Genomic DNA, 7,578 nt, shown 5'->3' with positions numbered 1-7,578 from the left:
GAGCTAACCTTACCACTACCACTGTGAGCTAACCTTACCACTACCACTGTGACCTAACCTTACCACTACCACTGTGACCTAACCTTACCACTACCACTGTGACCTAACCTTACCACTACCACTGTGAGCTAACCTTACCACTACCACTGTGAGCTAACCGTACCTCTGTGAGCTAACCTTACCACTACCACTGTGAGCTAACCGTACCTCTGTGAGCTAACCTTACCACTACCACTGTGAGCTAACCTTACCACTACCTCTGTGAGCTAACCTTACCACTACCTCTGTGAGCTAACCTTACCACTACCACTGTGAGCTAACCTTACCTCTGTGAGCTAACCGTACCTCTGTGAGCTAACCTTACCTCTCTCTGTGAGCTAACCTTACCTCTGTGAGCTAACCTTACCACTACCACTGTGAGATAACCGTAGATAACCGTATTACCTGGTACTCCCTGTATATAGCCATGTTATTACCTGGTACTCCCTGTATATATTACTTACTTACTGGCTGGCTGGCTGTGGCTGGCTGGCTGGCTCTCACACACACACACACTGACACACCAGCTGCAACAGGTTCTTACCGTCTGTTCCTTGGATACACATCATGTGTGTTCTTCCCTCTGTGGTGTTTTGACCGATGGAGAAATCTACAGTCATCTTCTCCTCCTCCACCCAGCTTCTCACCTGGTGGAAACACATTAAATCTACAGTCATCTTCTCCTCCTCTACCCAGCTTCTCACCTGGAGGAAACACATTAAATCTACAGTCATCTACTCCTCCTCTACCCAGCTTCTCACCTGGAGGAAACACATTAAACCTACAGTCATCTACTCCTCCTCCACCCAGCTTCTCACCTGGAGGAAACACATATTACATCTACAGTCATCTACTCCTCCTCTACCCAGCTTCTCACCTGGAGGAAACACATTATATCTACAGTCATCTACTCCTCCTCCACCCAGCTTCTCACCTGGAGGAAACACATTAAATCTACAGTCATCTACTCCTCCTCCACCCAGCTTCTCACCTGGAGGAAACACATATTACATCTACAGTCATCTACTCCTCCTCTACCCAGCTTCTCACCTGGAGGAAACACATTAAATCTACAGTCATCTACTCCTCCTCCACCCAGCTTCTCACCTGGAGGAAACACATTAAATCTACAGTCATCTTCTCCTCCTCTACCCAGCTTCTCACCTGGAGGAAACACATTATATCTACAGTCATCTACTCCTCCTCCACCCAGCTTCTCACCTGGAGGAAACACATTAAATCTACAGTCATCTTCTCCTCCTCTACCCAGCTTCTCACCTGGTGGAAACACATTAAATCTACAGTCATCCTCTCCTCCTCTACCCAGCTTCTCACCTGGAGGAAACACATATTACATCTACAGTCATCTACTCCTCCTCTACCCAGCTTCTCACCTGGAGAAAACACATTAAATCTACAGTCACCTACTCCTCCTCCACCCAGCTTCTCACCTGGAGGAAACACATATTACATCTACAGTCATGTACTCCTCCTCTACCCAGCTTCTCACCTGGAGGAAACACATATTATATGATCAGCTACAAATGTTCTCATGCTGAGTAGGGGGTGTGTGGAGTGTGTGTGAGGCGTGGTGTGTGGTGTGTGTGTGGCGGGGTGTGTGGTGTGTGTGGCGTGGTGTGTGGTGTGTGGTGTGAGGCGTGGTGTGTGGTGTGTGTGTGGTGTGTGTGTGGTGTGTGGTGTGAGGCGTGGTGTGTGGTGTGTGTGTGAGGCGGGGTGTGTGGTGGGTGTGTGAGACGGGGTGTGTGGTGTGTGTGTGGTGTGTGAGGCGTGGTGTGTGGTGTGTGTGTGTGAGGCGTGGTGTGTGTGTGTGTGTGTGTGAGGCGTGGTGTGTGGTGTGTGGTGTGAGGCGTGGTGTGTGGTGTGTGTGTGAGGCGTGGTGTGTGGTGTGTGTGTGAGGCGGGGTGCGTGGTGTGTGTGTGTGTGTGTGAGGCGTGGTGTGAGGCGTGGTGTGTGTGTGAGTGAGGCGGGGTGTGTGTGGTGTGTGTGCGTACCAGTGCTAGGTAGACCTTGGTAGCTCTGCGGTCTTTAAAGCAGTGGTAGACCCGGCCAGCAGCAGCCTTGTTCAGAGCCACACACAGAACCCCACTGGTGGAGTAGTCCAGCTGGTGACAGAACCTGACAGAGAGAGAAGGAGAGAGACAGAGAAGGAGAGAGAGACAGAGAGAGAGAGAGAGAGAGAGAGAGAGAGAGAGAGAGAGAGAGAGGGAGAGAGATAAAGAGAGAGAGAGAGAGAGAGAGAGAGAGAGGTAGAGAGAGACAGAGAGAGAGAGAGAGAGAGAGAGAGAGAGAGAGAGAGAGAGAGAGAGAGAGAGAGAGGGAGAGAGAGAGAGAGAGAGAGAGAGAGAGAGAGAGAGAGAGAGAGAGAGAGAGGTAGAGAGAGAGACAGATGTTTCAGATTGAGATACCGTACCTGGCTATGTGTGTGTGTGTGTGTGTGTGTGTTCATTGTTGACGATACAATAGAATGTAATATAAAGGCCATAATCTACTGATGATTCTCTCTAGTCGTCATGTCTTAGTTTCACTATTAATCTCCTTCACTGTAAAATCAGTTGGTCAACCCTCCCTCCACCTCCCTGAACCCATAGTACGTCCCGGGGTCGGCCAGCTCAGGGAAGCTCAGCACCAGCTGTTTCTGAACCGTGTGTTTCTCTTACCTGAACCCATAGTACGTCCCGGGGGTCGGCCAGCTCAGGGAAGCTCAGCCCCAGCTGTGTTCTGGACCGTGTGTTTCTCTTACCTGAACCCATAGTACGTCCCGGGGTCGGCCAGCTCAGGGAAGCTCAGCCCCAGCTGTGTTCTGGACCGTGTGTTTCTCTTACCTGAACCCATAGTACGTCCCGGGGTCGGCCAGCTCAGGGAAACGCAGCCCCAGCTGTTTCTGGACCGTGTGTTTCTCGTACCACATCTTGCTGTCGATGCGGATGTCCCAGTGCTTATCCACTATGATGTAGTCACAGCTCTGATACAGAACCTTCAGACTGTCAACACTGGCCGGTTCCACACCTCTGGACGGTTCCACACCTCTGGATGGTTCCACACCCCTGGCCGGTTCCACACCGCTGGCCGATTCCACAACCCTGGACGGTTCCACACCCCTGGCCGGTTCCACACCGCTGGCCGATTCCACAACCCTGGTAGTTTCCAGCGGTTCCATACTGGTCGGTTCCACACTGCCAGGTTCCATACCGCTGTCTGGTTGCTCACTGGTCGGTTCCACACTGCCCGGTTCCATACTGCCAGGTTCCATACTGCCCGGTCCCATACTGCCCGGTTCCATACTCACCACTCAGTTCAGCTCAGCCTGACCTGCTGAAACAACACGAGGGACTGATGATGTGTTATACGCTTCCTCAAAAGTCAGAATTAAAACTAAAATAACTCAAGAAATCTGTCATTCATTTTGACGTTTTTGCCAAAGAGATCTCAGTTGAGGAATGTTCCATCTAAGATGTTTGGTGCAGTATTTCTCAGTGAAAAACATTTGCATGAAAACGAGTTCTTTCTCGTTGAATGACAGGCTTTATTGAAGAATCTCTACTGTTGACCAAACAATTCAATTTCAATTCAATTCAAAGGACTTTATTGAAGAATCTCTACTGTTGACCAAACAATTCAATTCAATTTCAATTCAATTCAAGGGGCTTTATTTTCATGAGAAACATATGTTAACATTGTCAAAGCAAGTGAAGTAGATAATAAACAAAAGTGAAATAAACAATAAAAAATTAACAGTAAATATTACACTCACAGAAGTTCCAAAAGAATAAAGACATTTCAAATGTCATATTATGTCTATATACAGTGTTGTAACGATGTACAAATAGTTAAAGTACAAAATGGAAAATAAATAAACATAGTGACTGATTGCTTATTGTTTTATTTAACGAGGCAAGTCAGTTAAGAACAAATTCTTATTTACAATGACGTCTACCCAGGACACTGGGCCAATTGTGCGCCGCCCTATGGGACTCCCAATCACGGCCAGATGTGATTCAGCCTGGAATCGAACCAGGGACTGTAGTGACGCCTCTAGCACTGAGATGCAGTGCCTTAGACAGCTACGCCACTCGAGAGCACTGATGATGTTATAAATAAATTAAACAATCACCGACGATGGGGAGAAAGTACACTTCGGCTTGCCTCGAGAAAAAATGTCGTGTGCCCCAACAGCCGGTAAAAAAACTCACCGGAGTCCAAAAACAAACAAAAACGTCACAAAACGTGGTAATAATGTATGCATGTAACCTTCCGATCTGTTTCGGTTGGGAAGCATCAGGACGACTTAACTGTGCATCACATCCCCGCCCGTCTGTCTGCTGTACTCAGATATATGAGTTGCACTGTTTTACTAGATACAATACCTAGTTAAAGAGTTTATATTTTTACAATGGACAGACAGTTGTACAATGTAACACACATTCGTTAGCCAGCTAAGTAACGGTAGCTAACGTTATCTAAGTTAGCAAGCTAGCTAAATCAGCTAGTTTACAGTCAGCGTCATTTTTCGGTACGTTAGATTGTTATCTAGCGAGTTAGTACAATTTATTTGAAAAGTAGTTTAATTGTGTTATATACCTGTTTCTTATTTAAGTCTCTCCAGTAGACCCACATGTACATTAGCGACAAGAAACAAAAACACGGAAGCTGTGACAACGTCATAGTGACGGAAGGCACAAACAACCAATCACAAACCAAAGAAGCGTTGAATACGCCTACAAATTCAATGTTTACCTTTTCTATAACAACCAATGTTTTCCTGATGCATCCTTGACAAGGCTACGCGCTACTACTGACGTTAGACATTTTCATGTTTTCGCAATGTGAAAAATCCTACCTTTTTTTGTTTATCAGTTTCACACACATCCATGTGCTTTTTATTTGGAACAAAGGTAAATTAGGTCCTTAAAATTATTTTTTATTTAACTAGACAAGTCAGTTAATTATGATCACATTATTTTTTACAATGACGGCCTACACCGGGCCAAACCCGGTCGACGTTGGGCCAATTGTGCGCCAGCTTATGGAACCCCCAATCACAGCCGGTTGTGATACAGCCTGGTTTCGAACCAGTGACGCCTCCAGCACTGAGATGCAGTGCCTTAGACCGCTGCGCCACTCATAATTGACACTCATTATTACCCCCAACACCACTTTCCATTAATTTGTATAGCAGGCCCTCATGCCAAATTGAGTCGAAGGCTTTTTTGAAATCAACAAAGCATGAGAAGACTTTGCCTTTGTTTTGTTTGTTTGTCAATTAGGGTGTGCAGGGTGAAAACGTGGTCTGTCGTACGGTAATTTGGTAAAAAGCCAATTTGACATTTGCTCAGTACATTGTTTTCACTGAGGAAATGTACCAGTCTCCTGTTAATGATAATGCAGAGGATTTTCCCAAGGTTGCTGTTGACGCATATCCCACAATAGTTATTGGGGTCAAATTTGTCTCCACTTTTGTGGATTGGGGTCATCAGTCCTTGGTTCTAAATATTGGGGAAGATGCCAGAGCTGAGGATGATATTAAAGAGTTTTAGTATTTAAGCCAATTGGAATTTGTGGTCTGTATATTTTATAATTTCATTGAGGATACCATCAACGCCACAGGCCTTTTTGGGTTGGAGGGTTTGTATTTTGTCCTGTAGTTCATTCAAGGTAATTGGAGAATCCAGTGGGTTCTGGTAGTCTTTAATAGTTGATTCTAGGATTTGTATTTGATCCTGTGTATGTTTTTGCTGTTTGTTCTTTGTTATAGAGCCAAAAATATTGGAGAAGTGGTTCACCCATACATCTCCATTTTGGATAGATAATTCTTCGTGTTGTTGTTTGTTTAGTGTTTTCCAATTTTCTAAGAAGTGGTTATAGTCTATGGATTCTTCAATTACATCTCTCTCTCTCTCTCTCTCTCTCTCTCTCTCTCTCTCTCTCTCTGTCTCTCTCTCTCTCTCTCTCGCTCTCTCTCTCTCCTGCCTATCTCTCTGTCTCTCTCTCTTTGATCATCACCGTGGCTGACCCCTGACCTCTAACCTATACTAATTCTCTACTAGTGGTGACAGGTAACCTGAGGGTCAGACTGGGTCATAAGAGGTCGTAATGGTCATGCCTGACTCGCTGGCTGTCCTGAAAGGGATCTGGAAAAAGAGAAAAAAACAGAGAGATGAGAGGAGAAGAGAAGAGGAGAGGAGAAGAGGGGAGGGGAGGGGAGGGGAGGGGAGGAGTGAAGAGAGGAGAAGAGAGGTGAGGAGAGGAGAGCCAGAAGAGAAGAGAGGAGAGGAGAAGAGAGAAGAGAGGAGAAGAGGAGAGGAGAGGAGAGCCAGAAGGTGAGAAGAGAGAGAGAGAGAGAGAGACAGAAAGAGACAGAGAGAGACAGAGACAGAGAGAGATGTATGAAGTTTAGCCTGTATGTGTGTTTGTTTCAGGTGGATATATTTAGTATGTGTAGGAGCCTGCTGGCCCACACACCCTAGGAGGGTGATTCATCCCGCCTTTATACAGACACAGAGAGACAGAGACAGAGAGAGAAATAGAGAGAGAGATAGAGACAGACAGACAGACAGACAGACAGACAGACAGACAGACAGACAGACAGACAGACAGACAGTCAGGCAGGCAGGCAGGCAGACAGACAGACAGACAGACAGACAGACAGACAGACAGACAGACAGACAGACAGACAGACGAAAAGGTCAACCAGTGAAGAACAAACACCATTGTAAATATAACCCATATTTATGGTTATTTATTTTCCCTTTTGTACTTTAACCATTTGTACATCGTTACAACACTGTATAAAGACATAATATGACATTTAAAATGTCTTTATTCTTTTGGAACTTCTGTGAGTGTAATGTTTACCGTTCATTTTTATTGTTTATTTACCTTTTGTATATTATCTACCTCACTTGCTTTGGCAATGTTAACATATGTTTCCCATGGTAATAAAACCCTTAAATTGAATTGAAATTGAGATAGATAGATAGATAGATAGATAGATAGATAGATAGACAGACAGACAGATAGATAGATAGATAGATAGATAGATAGATAGATAGAACAATAGAACAATAGATAGAACAATAGATAGAACAATAGATAGAAGGAGGAGGGAGAGAGGATAGATTGGTTGATGAAATGATTCAAAGTTATACAATGTTTTTCTGTGTGTATAAACCTCTTGTCTCATAATGCCCAGTAATACCCTGAGACCATGTGTTGCTATAATTCAGATGCAGAAGGTTTAATCGTCACGTGGGTCGCAGGTGTGGTTATCTTAGGCTTTGAGCTCCAACATGCAGGACGAAGTGAAATAAAATACTGAGAATGGTAATAAAACAATAATAATATAAATAGATATAGCTCTGTTCTCTCCATATCTCCACACAGCTTGAAAAAATACCAAAATAACACGATGGACTCCGTAGAAACTGAGGTCACTGAGAGTGACCCCAGACGGTCCTGTCTTTGGCCGCGTGACCAAGTTACACAAAGACGAGAACACTGGCTTCTTCTTACATGCCACAG

At 45.0% G+C, this 7,578-nt stretch overlaps 1 protein-coding gene across 1 annotated transcript in view; it reads right to left on the bottom strand.

Moving 5' to 3' along the window:
* The window catches only part of LOC129845798 (RNA pseudouridylate synthase domain-containing protein 1-like), an 8,965-nt gene extending 4,048 nt beyond the window's left edge, over positions 1–4,917 (bottom strand). Inside the window, exons 1-4 of the mRNA XM_055913717.1 lie at positions 4,639–4,917; positions 2,883–3,372; positions 2,052–2,175; positions 584–686 (exon numbers count right to left, since the gene is read on the bottom strand). Coding sequence (XP_055769692.1) covers positions 584–686; positions 2,052–2,175; positions 2,883–3,340 — 685 coding nt within the window. The 5' untranslated portion in view covers positions 3,341–3,372; positions 4,639–4,917. The remainder of the gene's footprint in view (positions 1–583; positions 687–2,051; positions 2,176–2,882; positions 3,373–4,638) is intronic.
* Positions 4,918–7,578: the final 2,661 nt, after the last annotated feature.

Source organism: Salvelinus fontinalis, unplaced genomic scaffold (assembly GCF_029448725.1).
Source record: "Salvelinus fontinalis isolate EN_2023a unplaced genomic scaffold, ASM2944872v1 scaffold_0369, whole genome shotgun sequence".
Classification (NCBI taxonomy): Eukaryota; Metazoa; Chordata; class Actinopteri; order Salmoniformes; family Salmonidae; genus Salvelinus; species Salvelinus fontinalis.
Note: the sequence above shows the minus strand (reverse complement) of the source record. Positions and strands in the feature narration are given on the sequence as shown.